Source organism: Sebastes fasciatus, chromosome 3, assembly GCF_043250625.1.
Source record: "Sebastes fasciatus isolate fSebFas1 chromosome 3, fSebFas1.pri, whole genome shotgun sequence".
Taxonomy (NCBI): Eukaryota; Metazoa; Chordata; class Actinopteri; order Perciformes; family Sebastidae; genus Sebastes; species Sebastes fasciatus.
The window spans coordinates 31,046,499-31,064,470 of record NC_133797.1 but is presented as its reverse complement, the minus strand read 5'-3'; the positions used below and the strand labels follow the sequence as shown (position 1 = coordinate 31,064,470).

At 39.9% G+C, this 17,972-nt stretch overlaps 1 protein-coding gene across 2 annotated transcripts; it reads left to right on the top strand.

Moving 5' to 3' along the window:
- The first annotated feature begins 292 nt into the window (after positions 1-292).
- Positions 293-16,246, top strand: stim2a (tromal interaction molecule 2a). 2 transcript variants are annotated; one of them, XM_074630201.1, is made up of 12 exons: positions 293-1,041; positions 4,617-4,747; positions 6,515-6,626; positions 7,695-7,806; positions 7,910-8,025; positions 8,935-9,112; positions 9,209-9,386; positions 9,533-9,694; positions 10,396-10,496; positions 10,586-10,839; positions 12,017-12,200; positions 14,439-16,246. In XM_074630201.1, the coding sequence occupies exons 1-12, from the start codon at positions 930-932 to the stop codon at positions 14,488-14,490; spliced, it is 1,692 nt and encodes a 563-aa protein (XP_074486302.1). In that variant the 5' UTR covers positions 293-929; the 3' UTR covers positions 14,491-16,246. The 2 variants fall into 2 exon arrangements, with proteins under 2 accessions (XP_074486302.1, XP_074486301.1); XM_074630200.1 differs by having other exon boundaries at positions 12,370-16,246.
- Positions 16,247-17,972: the final 1,726 nt, after the last annotated feature.

Sequence of the window (17,972 nt, the reverse complement as noted above, 5' to 3'; positions counted from 1 at the left end):
CTATTCCTGGCGTGATAGTCTTGATCTCATTTCCCATAGTGAGGTCTAAGAGGGATTTAATTGATCAGTAATCATCAGTTATGAGTGACGGTTTCTGTTGGTTTTACGCATCCAGATTGTGGATTATAAACTCAGTTCTGTTACAAATGATAGATGATGTCTATCCAAAAAAACTGCATATTAAGGTCACTGGATCAACGCTGTGGCTCCATGTGCTGGGTTGGGGGTGGTGGTGGGTGGGTTGGGAAACATAATGAAGTGTGAGAGGCCCGGTTGCTAGAGAGAGAGAGAGAGAGAGAGAGAGAGAGAGAGAGAGAGAGGGGAAGGGTTGGGCAGGTGCTCAGTTCTGCGTAAAGAGCGTCCCATCTCAACGTCTCTTTTGGGAAAGGGGTGACAGTAGAGAGAACGTAACTGGACAAGTAAAGATCATCTGGCTCACCAAAACAGACTCCAACTGGACACGAGGAGCAGAGAAGCAGCCTGCAATCCTGAGCAGGATTATAGGCTTCCTATTGAAACAACATTTGACTTAAAAAGAGAGTTTAAAATCGAGATCCGTTTTGGCTCTGTGGATTTTAATGATTTTAAACTGGATTTTTTTTTTTTATTAATGATGGATGAGCCTCTGGACTTTTTTATCCTAACTTTTTATTAGGCCAAGTGTGGATTTATAATAGCATTATCTGCTGTTTTCTTTCGCCGGAATACCATATCGCCCACGTTTTGGAGTATTTTTGTGTTGGAACTTTTTGTGCTCTTTCCAGTTGCATCATCGAGCTTGTCTGGTTTCATCTCTCTTGTGGCTGGAATAGCAACACAGGTCGCTTAACGCTTCACACTGGTGGTTGGCACCGTGTGTGTTCTCTCTCCACCTGTTTTGAAGAGTTTTTTTACAACTCTGGGCGACAATATAATCTATTGGATCTGAAATGCTGCCTCTTCCTCCTCTCCTGCTCCTGGTTTTCCCCGCTGCGCTCTTTGTGGCCGCACAAGGCGCCGGAGACCTGCAGGGATTCACCTTCCCAGGCTTCGACCCGACAGGTATAATAACACAGGAGAGACTGAATCTAACACACATTGGCACATTGGCAATGCTGAGAATGACAGACTGTCTGTCATGCGTCTGTGCTGACATTTGCTTTCCAAATGCATTTTTTTCTGATTTTTGATTTGATTTTTTGTTCTAACTCATTCTTATTTTGCATTTTAATGATAAACACTACAATTTGTCTATTTTCAGTGGGTAGCACTTAATTTTACAGGTCTGCAAATTTCATGGTAATTGGGGTGATAATTAACTAGTAGCTTATTGAAATTTCTTTGGAATTACTGCCAAATTACCCCAATATTTACCTCAAAATTTATTGAAAATTACTTTATTATAAACATTATTTAATCATTATATTTCGCTATTTCCCAATAGCTGATAATTTATTTAAGAATTTAGAATACAAAGTTAATTGATATGCTTTATTTCCATGTCTGCTGATAAATAGATAATAATTAGCAAATTCGAAATTTTCTTAAAAAAACTCCCTGAGTCATGACATTAGCTACAAGTTTACATTTGTGTAGACAATAAGTCACACAATGGTGAGATTTGTGCCTGATCAGAAGTATCTTCTGTTGTATTTGAACGATCATATGCTATTTTAGCATATAATTATTAAATTATTTTTATAATAAAGTAATTTTTGATACATTTTGAGGTTAATATTGGGGTAATAAGTTACTAAATAGGTTACTTGCTAATTATCACCTAGTTACCATGACATTTGTGGACCTGTAGAATGAAGTGTTACCTTTCTTTGCACAAGGTACCATAACATTTGAACCATTCATGGTTTCTGAAAGTGTTTATTTATTTATCTATTTATTAATTCATTTATTTGACTTGACTTGACAGAATTACCTTGTTTTTAAGGCCATTTATTCACTTTTGGTGAAACTGAACTATAGAGTGAGCTGTCTCATTTTAAGATACTATTATTCCACAGGCAGAGAGAGAGAAGCTCACTTTATCACAACACCTATTGGTAACATTTATTTTTTCACCCAAAAAGACATTTAGGTAACAAGAACCTTTAATTTCTAATTAAATAATAATAATAATAATAAAAATCATCATACTCTAAGTCTTGCAGGACTTTTTCAGGTTTTTTTCATTGTAAAAGTGTAACCTCACAAGTTAATCTAGCTGCTTTGTGCTCCAGTCTTGTGCCCAGGACTCCAACAGTTTCACTCACCTGTGGAGTTAAACTCAGGTCATACCCTATGTGGAGGTCCCACAGGGACACAGATAACACACACACACACACACGCACACACACACACACACACACACACACACACACACACACTTTTCAGAGGGTCTTTGCATACACCGTTGATATTTGATAGCCCACCCAGCTGGGAGGTCTCCTCACTGTTGAGAAATGCAAGTTTCATCAACAACCAGGGGATCAATGTCTTATTTGTATACATCTCCTTGCCTGGCTGTGGGAAGCAGCAGAGGCACACGGATCAATTCATGGAGATAATTACTCCCAAAAGTCTTAAGATACTGACCACTTCCAGTTGAAACAACAGATTGTGAAGTATTTTAACTATGTATTACCAGGCCAAATAACTATCTACAAAAGAGCCACTCACATCTGTCATGAAACCTACATACACTGAATTATTTTGAGCCATTTAGTCCCCTTATGTTCAGTTTATGTGCTTTTTATTGTGCTTCTCAAAGCATGCAGCATCTTGCAGTCTAGTGGTCCATTTCACAGCATCATCCAGCTCTAGCTCTAGCATACTCCTCCTCGTTTTTTTTTTTTAACTTTGGCTGGTTATACGAGGATATGTACCACATGAAAAAGATGCTATTACCTCTGAGATTAATGTCAATAGTTTTGTTCTGATGATTAACGTCAGAACACTGAGAAATATGAATTCACTTTTTTCCCAGAAGTCTCTTTTCCCCATAGCTTTAGTTTTTTTGTGTGGGCGGAGAGCAGCTAATGATTCTGGAGCTGGCTTTAATAGTGGATTCGACTAGTCGACCTTTGACCCCTCAGCTCCTTGGAACACCAAAACACACCGTCACAGAGACAAAAAAGGACTCTGACTCAGTATGGCGGCGATGACGGAGAGCTGTGACTCATCTTCTCCTGTATTAGTGTTACCGTATTATACTCCAGAGTCCTCGCTGGCATGTGACCCTTTGGCACACATTGTCTTGTAATGTTCTAGAGTTAAAGGTTTACGCTCAAACTCACTGGTCAAATCCCTTGGAAGCTCTTCCAGTTGGAACAAACATGTTTTATTTTTGTGTTGTCATTGGCAATATGAGTTGCCTGTTCACAGTTGGTTAAAACTGTAACTCTAAAAGTCGGCTTTAGTACCCATGATCTATAGGCACTTACACAAACAGTAGTCAGTCTCTTGGTTCAGTGGTGTCCACCTCCTATTATTAAACTTTAAATTAAATAACATGAGAAGTAAATGAAAGCCATGCTGCAGACTGACACCAGGCTCTGATATGACGCTAATCTTGAAAAGGTTTTAAACTGTAACTCTCTCCTTGATAATAGTGGTTAAAATGCTTTGAATGACTGATGAAAAGACTGGTCAATGTGATGTGTTATATTATTTTTTATGTTGGAAACAGCAGTGCAAGGACCATGTAGTAGGGCTGCCCCCTCTTAGTCATTTGGTCGACTTATCGATCGTTTAGGTCTTCGTCGACTAAGATTTCTTTAGTTGATTAGTCATTTGTTATGCTTTTTTCATGCTGAATGACTTATTTCCAAGAAACGTGGCACATCTCTGGTAAACACGAGATTTAAAGTGCTGCTTTTTGTGTGATTCTTTGTGAAGAAACAATCATAAATCATGCAAATCAGATTTACAGATCTGTCGATTAAATCAATCGATCAGTTGAACAAATCGTATGAGTAGGTACCGAATGCATCTCGAGGTGAGATTGTTTTGTCAAATGGACTCTACTGATTATAAAGTTAGTTCATTGTCCATGTTTGCTTAAAACAGTACATGAAATAATTGTACTTTCATTGTTATTAAATAATTCATTTAAAATATATTTTGGAGCCATTTTAAGCTCTAATAAACGTCCCTGTCCAGAGTCACGTTGGGGATGTTAACGTTTATATATGTCTTAAGTCTTGAGTCTTAACCATTAGGCTAACAGGACACCCTGCATAATTCATTTTCATAAAAATGCAATTAATAATTGCTAGTCCAAACCTTTTTGTATTTTAAGAGGAACCGTGGCCAAGTTTTTTTTGTTGACATGTTAAAATTTTGTAGAGGCAAAAAGAGGAGACTTCTCTGATGCACAGTAGCAGAGATGAATGAATAAGTAATTGTGCACACTTCATTTCTGTTGCTCCTGCAAATGGGAATGTGCATTCCATGTATAACCTAAAGAATCACAATCAGTACTGAGAAAATGAGATGATCTTTTTCTTGTATCTGAACATACAAAAGGAGGTGCTCGATCTATAGATCAGATGAGCCAAACAGTTGAGCTGCATTAATGAACAAATGATGGATAAGTTGTGATGATAATTTATATAATATCACTCCCTTCCTGACCCATGTAGACCCCTGCATGGTGGTGTATCCACCATGTATGAGCGAGGCGGATCGCTACAGCCTGGAGGCCCTGCGGAGCATCCATCAGATGATGGACGATGACCAAGACGGAGGGATCGAGGTGGAGGAAAGTGTGGAGGTACGAAAATCGCCCTTCACAAAATGTTTACCCCCATTTCCTTAGCTGTTGTAAAGCCTTGTGCGTGCATGTTCTTGCATGAGACAGACATGGTTAAGCAGTGCAACAACAGGTGTCCAGGCTGTTGGAAGAGTCAAGTGTTACTTCAAGGATAGCAACGGTATAACTTTGCTTTTGGCTCAGTGACAAAATTAGTTTGCACTAATAGAATACTGCAACACTGGTGACCTTCATAGTCTTACTTAACAGAGTAAGTCCTCTGAATGTTTCCTGATTTCAGCTTCCTTTATAATTAGCCTGTTTCTTATAGCTTTGTTGTGACAAACAACTTGAAAAGCTACATTGCTCGCCTCAGTGGTGTAATACGTTCTACTAAATAGTATCAATATCAAACTTCAGTTATTTGTATTTGTTGTTGTGTAACCAGCTCTCAGGCACAACTAGAGCCTCAGACTCACTTGCTGTTTTTAGCTTTCCCCTAGGGTTTTATAATAACTATGATTTGATAGTATTTTTAGTTGCTTTTAACTTAAGTAATTTGTCTCTAATTTTATTCGTCCTATTTTGACGCTTTTAATCGCATGTTTGTTGTGTAAATTGTCTTAACGTCTTGTGATTGTTGTGCCCTTGTTGTGAAGCACCTTAAGCTGTATCTGTATTTTAAAGTGTGCTATATAAATTAAATTAATTACTATTATTATTATTAATGTTAATCAAATGAAAATCCATGGATAAAACAAACAAAATACACGCTAATGGTGAAATAATTATAAATAAATATTCCAAAATGATGTTGCATAGCAAGGTTTGAGACGTTTATCTGATATCTTATGTGATATATTTTTTAAAAAACAACACACATATTTAATTAAGTCATCAACAAGTGACGAGTCGTTCATCTCTGCATATGGCTCGGTACGTGTGAATAAAGGCATATTTACTGCATGTAAAAGCTTGTTTTTTGAGTGTAATATTTCAGAGTAAATGATATCCAGAGTGAATACGTATTTTGTCCAGGGAGTGTTTGAGTGTCTAGTTGTATGTATGTGACATTGGTAGTAAATCCAGACTTCTAGTATGCAGTTCAGGGATACGGTATCCAGGGGCTCGGGTTGCGGTTGCCATAGAGACTTCAGGAGGGGGGGGGGGTTGTTCTGGGCTCATCCGAACACAGCCCCAAGATTCCTCTCGCCATCATATGAAGTCTCCGTTTACAGCCAAGTACACATTCCAAGACAGCACTGACATGCACACACACTTGTTTGCAATACACACTCATGCTTCTGCATGCACTCTAAATGAATACAGACTCAAAACACACTCTTTATTCCTAGATTGAAATCCAAGTACTGTATATAACACACTGCAACATGTTCTATTTATTTTGGACAGAGAGGTTTGTGCATAGACATATATACATAGACGCCGCATTGACTCCTGGATCATACGTCAATGTGGGCGCCATGTTGGACCTGGCAAGACCGTATAGATCATAAACCCTTTAATATAATAACGACTCGTTGAAAGCAGTTGAGAAATGTAGATGTTATAGTGCTTTTTATTCAGAAAAAACGGCAGCTCCCCCGTTCACTTGTATAGGGTCACAGGCCAGTCTTGCCCGGTCCAATATGGCGCCCATGTTGACGTCCAATGTGGCGTCTATGAATATATGTCTATGGGTTTGTGCTCAGCTAATGTTATGTGCTTTGTGACCCCTAAACTCGCTCTTTATTTTCACTTCCTTCTGTCCGTCTCCGTCTTTCGCAGTTCATCACTGAGGACATGAAGCAGCAGCAGACCAACAAACACATCCACCTGCACAGAGAAGACCAACACATCACAATCGAGGAGCTCTGGAGGGGCTGGAAGTCGTCTGAAGGTGTGTGTGTGTATGTGTGAGAGCAACACGTTCTCATCCCAACTATGGATGTATAAAGTGAAGTGGATACAGCGTCGTAGGCGGATTCCTGTTCATTCCTATGAGAGTTGCTCAGTGGCACACGAAGCCAAAATGGCTCGACTGCCGAGTGACAAAGTACCGGATCATCTGGCGATCTTCCGCAGTCATTGGGCCCATAGAGCAGGTGCAGTTGCGTTTCTTTTAACTCTGCCTTCCAGCCCTCGCTCCAGCCTCGGTCTGGGTCGGAGGAAGGGAAATAACTCTGGATTCAGCTATTAGTGCATTTTACAACTTTTAGAACCTAATGAATTAAATAAGGGGTATTAGAAAACAATTATCCGCAGAGTTACAGACGTCTCTTTCCGATTGTAAGTCTATGGGAAAAAGTATTTTTGGGCCCAATGGCATCACGTGACGGACACGGAAGTTGAAGTACCACCGTTTGGCCACTACAAAAGTTTGCATTAAACCTAGCGCTCTTCCTAGGGGCTTGATCCCAAATCGTTACATACTGACGCTTTGTCAGACCCCTCGGTGTTACTTTTCGGTTGCAGTGCTTAAACACGTGCTTAATGTTGTGAATTAAACAAAAAACCTTGCTTAGGTTTAGGGAACAAAACCTACTACGTTTGTACAGTAAAACTGTGACTGGACGTTGTGAGCATAGGACACGAACGATCAGCTGATTGTAAAGTGAAAGTGAAACTTAACACGGGACACAAACCCCGGTCTCCTGGATGAAATCCTTGTGTTTGTTGGACTCATCCACCTCCCCTCCCACCCGCCCTGTGTGTCTCTTTTGCTCTTTAAACTACGTCACTTTCTCTGAGTGTTTACTGTTGCCGTGAATGTGTTGACATTGTAGTTAATGGAAAGCCCAGGTACCTTGTGCTGCAGTATCGAACGCTGAAGGCGGCGACAAAGCGTCGGTATGTGAGGACCTGGGAATGAAAACGGGCTGATGAGAGAGAGAGAAAGTGTGTGTGTTCCAAGGTGTCCAACTCTACTTTGTCTCACTTTGTCTTTTTTCCTTGTCTCACTTCTCAGTACATAATTGGACTCAAGATGACGTGGTTCGCTGGCTGAAGGATTTTGTCGAGTTGCCCCAATATGAAAGGAACTTTAAGGACTTTAAGGTCAATGGAAACACACTCCCCAGGTGAGAATGCTATAGTCAACCGATACTAAGTCTCTTGTGTGCTGTTGTAAAAACAAGCCAGTTGTCGTGAGGAGTCATATCAACACGCTGAACTTGTGTGCAGGATTGCAGTCAATGAGCCATCATTCCTGAGTGGCCATCTGAGGGTTCAGGACCAGAGAGACAAACAGAAGCTCAACATCAAAGCTCTGGATGTTGTTCTGTTTGGACCGCCTACACGTAAGGACAAGTCCTCACCCTATTCCCTCTCCCTGCTCTGATGTCTCTTTATCTGTTCCTGTTCTGCCTACTCGCCTCTTTAGCTTGCACACCTACCAACTCTCCCAGTTTCCTCAGATTTATCCAGTATTAAAATGACTAGTTGCTCCCATTGTGTTGTTTATCCAAGAAAGCTCCAGCATGGGTGGGTGTGCACAGGTTTTAAAGGGCATTTTGTCAATGGAAAAATGCAAGGTGTTAGTTTGTGTTGCTAGCTTTATGTGTCATTAGAACGACTCTTTACCATCCCATCATCTATGATGCATTAAAGGGATAGTTTGAGTGTTTTTGAAGTGGGGTTGTATGAGGTACTTATCCATAGTCAGTGTATTACCTACAGTAGATGATGGTCGGCACGCCCCCAATTTGGAGAAACAGGCAGGAGTACTGACATCGGAGCAAAGCAATATACTGCTGTGTACGGGGCCGGCAGCAAAACATATTTTAGCCACCTAAAAGAAAGGCCCACCTACAATAATCAATATTAGTTTAAGTGTACACTATATTTAGAATATTTTATTCTAGAATATAGTTCAGTTCCCCGTCGGAAAGGAGAAGGAAAGAGCTGTCTGACGGCAAGATAAAGTGGTGAAAATATTTTAAACATAGCGTACACTTAAACTGATATTGATTTTTTTTGGTAGGCTTTTCTTTTACAGTAGGTGGCTAAAATAAGTTTTGCTGCTGCGCTCCCGTCCACAGCAGCACATTGCTTTGCTTTTGTGTCGGTACTCCTGTCTGCTTCTCCAAACTGTTGGTAATACAACCTACTAATGATAAGTACCTCATACAACCCCACTTCAAAACACCCAAACTATCCTTTAATGATCCATCCACCATTAATAATCATGACCATCCATTGCACCACAGGTCCCCCTCACAACTACATGAAGGACCTGCTGCTCATTGTATCGGTGGTGATGGGAGTTGGAGGCTGCTGGTTTGCCACGGTCCAGAGCAAAGCCAGTAAAGTCCACCTAGCCAGGATGATAAAAGATTTGGAGAGTCTGCAGAGGGCTGAACAGAGCCTCATAGATATGCAGGAACAGTAAGCGTTCAGTTATCAGTGTCTCTCTCACTTACTGTACATTATTGAATTGACTTTGTTTTGTTTGATCGCACTAAAAACACTTCACTTTCTCAGACTGGAGCGAGCACAGGAGGAAAAACGTAACGTCGCGGAGGAGAAACAGAACCTGGAGGAGAAGATGAGGGATGAGATCATGGGGGCGCAGGAGGAGGCTTACCGCCTGCACGAACTGAGGCAGGGAGCCGTCAGCGAGCTCAGCCGCCTCCGATATGCAGAGGAAATGCTGGTGCAGGTAGACACACAACTAGAGGAATGCTGCACTAGATGCTCGTCATCCTCGCTATCATTTGGAAAGTTTCATGGAAATAGTTTAAGCTTCAACAGCAGTTTTCAACAGTTCGTCTGATCTCTAACATTTGACCGATGCCCTCCCCTCAGGTCCGTGGAGCACTGAAGCAGGCGGAGAAGGACATGCAGGCTAGCTCGAATGCCTCAGAGGCCCTCCAGATGTGGTTGCAGCTGACACATGAGGTGGAGGTCCAGTACTACAATGTCAAGAAGCACAGAGCAGAGTTACAGCTTGCGATCGCCAAGGAAGAGGTAATGCATGAAAAAAGGGGGACACACAAAAAGAACACACTAGTGATATTTAGAGTGACTGCACTGGATACGTAAGCAAGTAATTGCAAAATTTTGGTAAAACTTCATTTTACAGGTCCGCAAATCTCATGGTAATTAGGTGATGATTAAAACGTACCCTATTTGAAATTTCTTTGGAATTACTGCCAAATTACCCCAATATTTACCTCAAAATGTATTGAAAATTACTTTATTGTAAACATTATTTAATGATTATATGCTAAGATATTATACAATTGTTAAAATAGGGCCCTTAGGCTTGAGAAGCTGCGGCTGTGCGCTGCTCTTCATCAGAGGTGGAAAACCAAAACTCCTAGAATGTATTAATAAATTACCAGCTATTTATTACTGCTGATTGGGAAATAGCGAAATATAATTATTAAATAATGTTTATAATAGATCTAAAATAATAATAATAAAAGTCCAGAGTCAAGTCCCAAGTCAAGGCAGCTAAACAAAGTAATTTTCGATAAAATTTGAAGTAAATATTGGGGTAATTTGGCAGTAATTCCAAAGAAATTTCAAATAGGTTACTTGCCAATTATCACCTAATTACCATGACATTTACGGACCTGTAAAATGAAGTGTTACCCAAAATGTTTATAATTTCTAACACCTACATACTTGTTCATCAACTGACATGCACTTGTATTTCCTTGCAGGCAGAGAAGATTAAGAAGAAGAGGAGTTCTGTGTTCGGGACTCTCCATGTCGCCCACAGCTCCTCTCTAGACCAAGTTGACCACAAGATCCTGGAGGCAAAGTGAGACACAAAATGACTTGTGCAAGTTTTCTTTATGTCTGCCACAGTAATGTAACATAATGTCACAAAGGTCTTTGTATATCCCAAAGGAATGCCTTGTGTGAAGTAACAGCCTGCCTACGGGAGCGCCTCCAACGCTGGCAGCAGATAGAGCGCATCTGTGGCCTCCCCATCATTAGGAATCCTGGCCTGGCAAACCTCACTGCTCAGCTCTACTCAGACTCAATTCCCCTGGGCTTCCCCAGAGTGCTCCAGCCATCTTGGTCATGCAGCAGCTCCATCCATGGATCTATGGAGGATCTGTTAGAAGAGTCTGCTTCTCCAGTCTTACAACAGATGCAAGGTAAGTAACAGCAATGAGGACTTTTTGGGTCTTTATTTGGATCCCCGTTAGTGTCCACAAAGTGTTCAGATGTGGTGACTGCGGAGGCCTTGGCATGTGATTTGCATACATTCATGCTCATCAAACCATTCACTGGCCTGTATGGAAACATCTGCCATTGGATAAAATGATCAATCTGGACCCTGTAACTGCTCCACAAGTGATATGGTTTGTTATGAACCAGGAGTCAAAGGTACAAAATACATCTTTTTAAAAAAACTGAACTTATTAGCTGAAATCACTCACTACTCACTATATAGTGGACTAGTGAGTTCGCCATCTTGTAGTGCTGTCTAAATGTATAGTGAGAATTATTATAGTGGACTCAAAGTATCCCACAATGCATTGTGAAAAGTAGTGGACAATGATGGTCACTCATCGAGCACTATATACCATCATGCATTGCGCTGAAGGAAAAATGCCCGCCGGACGAGAGGAAAGAGAGCAGCGTGATTGAGACAAATGAGTTGTGGCGCGAAAATAATGTTTTTAATGTGAGCAGAGCAGCACATCACAGCACAAACAATCAAAAAGTACTTTGTATTTATTAATTTGGGAAAATACGCTTAATGGCCCCCACATTCACAACAGCCGTTAATTCTTACCTTTCACAATAAAAGCCCTAGACATATACGCTGCATCACTGCTTACCAAGGGGAACTTAAATTCACTCAGAGCATTTTCCTAAGAGACGACTCAACAAAATAGCCTACAGTATGTATTTATCACATATCCAGTATTTATTACGGATGGTCTACCAGCAGATGTTGATCTGGCATGTTTTAATTGTGCAACAGCAATGATTAATGGCACAGAGAAAATTACCCGGGTAGTGTCTGAAAGTGTTTTTTCATTTTGCCAATGAGCTCACTATATAGACCTTTACACAGATAGTGAGTAGGATGTAGAGAGTAGTGAATGAGTGAATGATTTCAGACACAGTCCTGGTAGCCGTCGAGCTAACAATGACTGAAACTTAGCTAGCTGGCAAGCTAAAGGAGAAATTGTGCTGCGCCAGTTTCTGGTGTTATCAGACCTTTAAGATCGTAAACTAGGGGTACATAATCATTGCTACACCACTGTCTTATGTTATGTATGGATGTTTTGCTGATTGGTTCATCTTTGGCCTTTCCTCCAGTTCCAGTTCCACCACTGAAGCGCTCTCCTCAAACACGGGGATCCACCATGTGTCGGTCACGTCGTCCTGGCGTCACTCAGCTACCAGCCGCCATGATGTCCCCGGACCCCGACCTTCTTATCCCCATCCGAGCCCCATACCCTTGCGAGGAAGAAGGGCTCTTCTTGAAAACTCTAAAGAAACAGTACGTCTTCCAGCCCACCATTTTTAGAGGCCAATTTGTTTTTACACACTGCTCGTGCTAAACCGCCGTCTATCAGTGACACAATCTTTGTTCATTCCTTGATTTCTTCCTTCTTCCCTTCCTTGTCCTCTCCTTCCCCTATTCTTCCTTTCATTTCTATCACTAATAGAGACTCCCAAGAGATGTACTCAGACACAGAATATATGACTTCACCTCCTCTCAGCAAAATGTTCCCTAGTCCTAGTGTTCACGCTTCCTCTCAAAAGCTCTATCAGGATGAAACTGAGCTGTTTTCAGACAGTTCCATTGCAAAGCCTTTGAGTAAAGAAGTAGAAGCTGTTGTTGAGTCTCCAGTTCACAAAACATCTGTAGAAGAGCTTGAAGCTTGTGCAGATGTTTTCTGCAGAAAGACAGCAAAAGACAGATTGTTGGATACTTCTTTGGAAACCCCTTCTTTGAAGATGTCCAAAGACGAGTCTTTGATAGAGGCTACATCAAGGAAGATATCCAGAGACAGGAGTGAAGTTCCCATGGATGTTGCAGTTAGAAAGGTGCTTTCCAATGAGTTGGATGCAGAATTCCCAGCCAGGAAAATAGAGAGAGATACAATAGGGGATTTGATGGATACAGCTTCAAGGAATGTATACAGAGAAAGAAGTGATTTACCTCTGGATGTGAGAAAGATGCTTTGGAATGAATTAGAAGCAACAACAAATGTGGCACGTCGAAAGATATCAAGAGATATGATGGGGGCTTCAATGGACAGTGCCTCAAGAAAGATGATGCGAGATGATGTTGAGCATCCGTTCGACTCATTATCCAGAAGAATGACAAGAGATGCAATAGGAATGTCCCTCGACTCTAGAAAGTTTCCATGGAATAAAGGAGACTGCCAGCTCGATTCCTCTGTGAGGGCATTAGCAATGGACAAAATGGTTGAGGATGCTAGAACACCACCAAGAAAGATATCTAGAGATGAGCTGGAATATTGCACAGACACTGCTGCCATAAAAATGCCACCCAGAGAGAGATTTGAAGCACTTATGGATCCGATGTCCTCTCCAGAGAAGCAAGAGTTTGGTTTAGGACCGTCAACAAGTCGGAGGATACTGAGAGATGAACTTGAGATGTCTGCTGGTTCCCTCAGAAGGAGAATACCAAGAATGCCAAGAGATGACATTGACACTTCCGTCGACACTCCCACAGGAAAAATCTCCTGGGTTGATGTTCCAATGGAAATACCTGAACAGTCAACACTGAGGGAGAAGTTGGGAGCATCCGAATCAAGTTCATATCCAGGTCGAATTGGACAGCTGGACCTCATGGTAACCTCCGAGGTACCATGGAAGTCATCAACAGATCTTTTCACAGGCCCGTTGAGCCAGCTCGTGTATGATGGGATCCTTGAGAAGTCCTGCCACTCTGTGGCTGCGACCCCAACCGGCCTCTCTGCCTCAACACCCAACCTGCCCCAAAGCATGCTGCCAGCGGAGGTAGAGCCACCATTGCCACCATCAAGGATTGCTTTACCATCTCCTGCATTGCCCCGTGAGACCAGAGATGAGAAGAACAAGCATAAGGAAAAGAGCAAGAAATCCTTAAAGCTCAAAAATCTTTTTAAAAAGAAAACTGAGTCGACACCAGAGAAGCCTCAAAGTGGTCTTCAAAAACTCTGACGATCAGCTCACAATTTTTTCTTTTTGTAAACACTTTATTGAACCAGAAAAAGAGAGTTTCAGAACCCAACCCAGTCTCACGTCAAACTCATCAGAAACCGCCGATTGGGCAGTGCCCCTCGGCGTTGGAAACCGACACATGTAGGCACATTTTAGCGACAGTATGTGACAGACTGGGCTTTCAACTAACTCCAATGTAAACCCACCCGCAGCGTTATTTGACGGTCCGAGTAAGTGACGTAGTGTTAATACCATGAGAGACCAAACACAAGACTTTCAAACAGGAGACCACTGTTCATGTCACGTGTGAAACTAAAAGTAACGTTGGCTTATTTTGTCACGTCAGTCGTTAGTTACGTGACTCGTTGGTATCATCAGTCACGTGAGTCATTAGTCAGTGAAGTTAACGTAAACCACAAACATTATCTAACCCTAACTATGTGGTTGTGTTGCCTAAACCTAACTTCCTGTGAAAATGGAAGTTTATTTTGATTTTGGATATATTTTGACAATATTCATGTAACAAGCATATATTGACACACTGTCCCTGACACACCCACAGTAACAGAAGAGGGGTACCCCGTACATCGGTCTCTGATGCCGAGGGGCACTGACCAAGAGGCGGTATTTGACGAGTTGGGAGTGAGAATGTGTAGCAGAACCTCATCGCCGAGATCTGGTATGGAAAGCTGAAGTTGATTTATTTTCTCTCATTAAGTCTTATGTAGACATATGGTTGATACCATATATTATTTTAGATGCAGATTGTTAGGTTTTGCCTATGGTTGAAGGATTGAATGATGTTTGAATTGACGCTGCTCTTCTGTATAGCAGAGGCAATGCTTTAATTCAATATAAACTTCCAATGAAGACATTTACTGCAGTATTTAATGCATTTTATTCTGAGAGAAATTTCGTTCAATTTAGTAATGTCCCAATCTCAGTTTTTTCCCCCCTGATCTTGATTCGAGTCCTATAACATTAAGTATGAAACAGAGACATTTTTTATCCATTTTTGCACAGTGCACACAGTAAAATACATAATTTAAATGCTACGAAAAGCTATTTTGTCAATATGAATAATGGAGTCCTACATGAACACACAATTTTCTGCCAGAGTTAGAACAGTTTTGATTATTTCACATGAGAGATTTCTGTATTTGTGTTTTTCTCTGTGTTCTTCTCACTGGTTTGAAGTGGATGGGGCTCAGTTGTAAAAATGTGATGTAACACATTTTCACCAGGATTTAAAAACATTTGAATCAGAATCTGATGACAGTTGTGGGGTTGTTTGCTCATCAAATTATCAAACCACACCTACACAGCAGATGAGTTGAGTTTTTTAGGTTTAGACTCTTAATAAATAATATCTAAGGATTTTTTTCTCTTAACTTTACATTTTATTGTTTCTTATTTAGTCTTGACTATTTATTGTTACTCAGGATTTACTTAGGATGTATTTTGAAACTAAGTTTTCAGGGGCCTTAACTGTTTGACAACTGAATAGGTCTTCACTAGGAATAGATTCATTTATTCATTTTATATCAAAGCAAAAAATAAATCCTTTCAATGCATCCATATATTTTGTATAGACTGTCCAATAATGTTTTGTATATTTATGGAAAGAGGTGTGTCACTGGGGATCTGTTTAAGCAGGAAGCTTTGGACAGGGTTTAGCCAGCCTATTTTTATCTCCAGTACAATCAAAAGTTCAAATACCAGCACTTTTAAGGTGTGGTTAACCTGCAAAATGTTGCTGAAATAGACATTTTAATCACATTGCTCCCTGATGCACATAACTGAAACTGCTGATTGCTTTTTATTTATTTTCTGAGCTTGGAAATGGGTCAACCTTAACATAGCCAATATTGACCCATTTAAAAAGCATCTGCCCTTATCCTGATCCTGTGGATCGGCCTGGGACATGTTTTATTGAAAATGTTCTGCTTTGATTTGCCAAATGCTCATGAACAGTTTGCTTGTTAGCCGTTGTTTTTTCATTTAAATGCATATTTTGAATGCCCAAATTGTTGATTTGATTTTTTCTTTTATTGTTTACAAGCATAAAGTCAGTACCTTGAGAAGTTTATTTGAATTCAATTCAGAAATTAATTTTAATTGATTTGAAAATTGCTTATTGGTATACGTTTTTTTCAAGTCATTATATTTGTTTGTTTCAAGGGTAAGGAATATATGAACAAAATGTTGTCCCTTATCTAAAACAAGGACAAGCACTGAATTATAATATAAATGTAAGATTTCAAAGTTGTTATCTGATGATTTATTGACAAGTGACGTTAGAGGAAATAAACAAGGAGGTGAAATTAGGATATATTGTGCATTGTTCTACAATAAAGAATCTAAACATTGCCAATATGTAAATTCTTTCGAACCTTGGTGAAAGGAATGTGACATGTTAAGATAAGATAAGATAAGATAAGATGAACTGTTATTAATCCCCGGAGGGAAATTCAGGTTAAAGTTTGAACTGCAGCTTAAAAATGAATATAGTCTCAATGGAATGTGAGTTGTCATGTATACATGTTTTTCTTTATTTAATAAAAATGATAATTTATAGCAAACAATACAATACATACACATATACATATACATATACAAGAATTTAGAAATAAGATAACACAATATAATGCAGTTTGAACTGCATTGTTGTGGACAACTCTGGGCCAAACCTCTCCTTGTGGCCCTTTTGGTTTGGTTTTTACTCATCAGCTCCACTAGAGGTCAGGAGAGTGTTTTATTTTCCAGTAAACTGATGTGATTTTAGGATCAATCTCTTCAATTTCACTATTGTGCTCAAATTATTCTTAGGTTTAAAAAAAAAAGTATGATCTGTGTTCTCAACAGTGCTGATAAACAGTAAACACAGAGATGCAGTGTATTCATCATGCACCACTTGTCTGCAGCTTCAGTCGTCTGTCTACATGTTGAGCTCTGCAGTCGTATGAGAGGCTGTTTGTCACTGTGGGTTTACATTAAAGCTTTACTGATCACATGGACTGATGTGGTTGAGGTTAACTTTCACTGTGCAATCTGTTTGTCTTGTAACTTTTAGGAAACTGACTGTCAGATGTTATCAATGCATTTTTAAACACCGTGGTTGAGGCCACTAACAGCATGGAATAAATTCATAATGATCAAATGAGTTACATGGTAAATCATTATATTATGAGTTAATTAATGTAGGCCTAATTGCCCAGAGACCACAGGTGGTAAGTAGCTAGTAGCTAAATCAGAAGTAAAGCATCTCATCTCATTGCTTGACATTATTGTTTTTGTACATGGTCCCAAATAAATTCAATTAAAATAGCTTTAAGGTATATCATATTATATTATTATATAGGCTCATATATTATGCTATTTTGATCTATTTTGATATATTGGGGCTGTCAAAGTTAACACGATAATAACACGTTAACACAAAATCGTTTTTAACGCCACTAATTTCTTTAACACATCAACGCAATCGATCTTTCAGAGGTTGTAGTGAGCTCAGTTTTAAAGCTAGCGTGATGAATGAAACTATAAAAACTAAGGAAATCCATTGGTACCAAACAGTCATACAAGCTTGTTTGGAAGGAGGCCAAATGATGCGACAAACTTACGCTAAATATTGGCGAGTTCAAACTGTCATGGCCATTTTCAAAGGGGTCCCTTGACCTCTGACCTCAAGATATGTGAATGAAAATGGGTTCTATGGGTACCCACGAGTCTCCCCTTTACAGACATGCCCCTTTATGATAATCACATGCAGTTTTGGGCAAGTCATAGTCAAGTCAACACACTGACACACTGACAGCTGTTGATGCCTGTTAGCCATGTTATGTTTTGAGCATATATTTTTTTCATGCTAAATGCCGTACCCGTGAGGGTTTCTGGGAAATATTTGTCATTGTTTTGTGTCGTTAATTGATTTTTAATAATACATATATACATGCATTTACATAAAGCAAGCATATTTGTCAACTCCCATGTTGATAAGAGTGTTAAATACGAAAAATTGCGATTAATCATGATTAATCATGGACAATCATGCGATTAATCACAACTAAATATTTTAATATTTTAAATGTCAAAT